The sequence below is a fragment of the Penaeus monodon genome, chromosome 33, assembly GCF_015228065.2.
Source record: "Penaeus monodon isolate SGIC_2016 chromosome 33, NSTDA_Pmon_1, whole genome shotgun sequence".
In the NCBI taxonomy this organism is placed as follows: domain Eukaryota; kingdom Metazoa; phylum Arthropoda; class Malacostraca; order Decapoda; family Penaeidae; genus Penaeus; species Penaeus monodon.
Window position 1 is genome coordinate 15,748,535 of NC_051418.1, and position 768 is coordinate 15,749,302.

The following is a 768-nucleotide window of genomic DNA, read 5'->3' on the forward strand; positions in this document are numbered from 1 at the left end:
TGGAAGAGATAAAGAATTAAGAGAAAGAGCACGTAAGAATTATCTTTGTGGTGATAAGCGTGACTGACTGGTACTTGTGTTTATAACATGGTCGTCTCAGATCCTGGTCACTGACACCTCTTCTCGCGCTGCCTTTTGACATGTCGTTTGCCGTATCAAAAGGACTGACCCCATTTACCATGGTCACTTATTTTTCATATGAACAGCATGCCTTTTCTCTCTCTTTCTTCATATTTATTCACGAGAGTATTTCATATTTCTTTAATGCTATAGTCAGGTGTTATCTGTTATTGCCGATATCCCTTTGGGTTGAATCTCGTCTTCACGTAGTTTTCACGCCTCCTGTATCCGCTAGGTGCTGCCCCGACTGAGCCTCCTGCTTCCCTGAGCTCGCTACAAAAAGACATGGAGATCGTACGGGGAGATTCCGCGCTGCTCGGCCTTACGCTCAGGTGAGTCGCTCTGGCAAGATGATGATGCAGTCGGCAGTACTTGGGGCTCGTGTTTCAAGTCTTTCTTAATTGAATCAACACGATTTTAGGGAAATTGAAGTGACGATAGCTGTCTTTTTTTCTTACAGCGGCGAGATCATGAGCTGTATAAACGTAACCTTTACTTCTGAGCCCAAGCAACTGACGGAGGAACTGGAGGCGTTCGAGGTGTGCGCCGCGAACAATGGCACGTCCTGGCAGATCTCCCTCAACTCCACCACCGTCGGAAAGACTGTGGTGCACGTGCACACCTTCCCGCCGGGGCTCGTCAGGTAAG

General features: G+C 47.8%; 1 protein-coding gene across 1 annotated transcript in view; it reads left to right on the plus strand.

Moving 5' to 3' along the window:
* The window catches only part of LOC119594086 (cystinosin homolog), an 18,513-nt gene that overhangs the window by 4,464 nt on the left and 13,281 nt on the right, over window positions 1-768 (plus strand). The window contains exons 2-3 of the mRNA XM_037943140.1: window positions 356-452; window positions 581-763. Coding sequence (XP_037799068.1) covers window positions 356-452; window positions 581-763 — 280 coding nt within the window. The remainder of the gene's footprint in view (window positions 1-355; window positions 453-580; window positions 764-768) is intronic.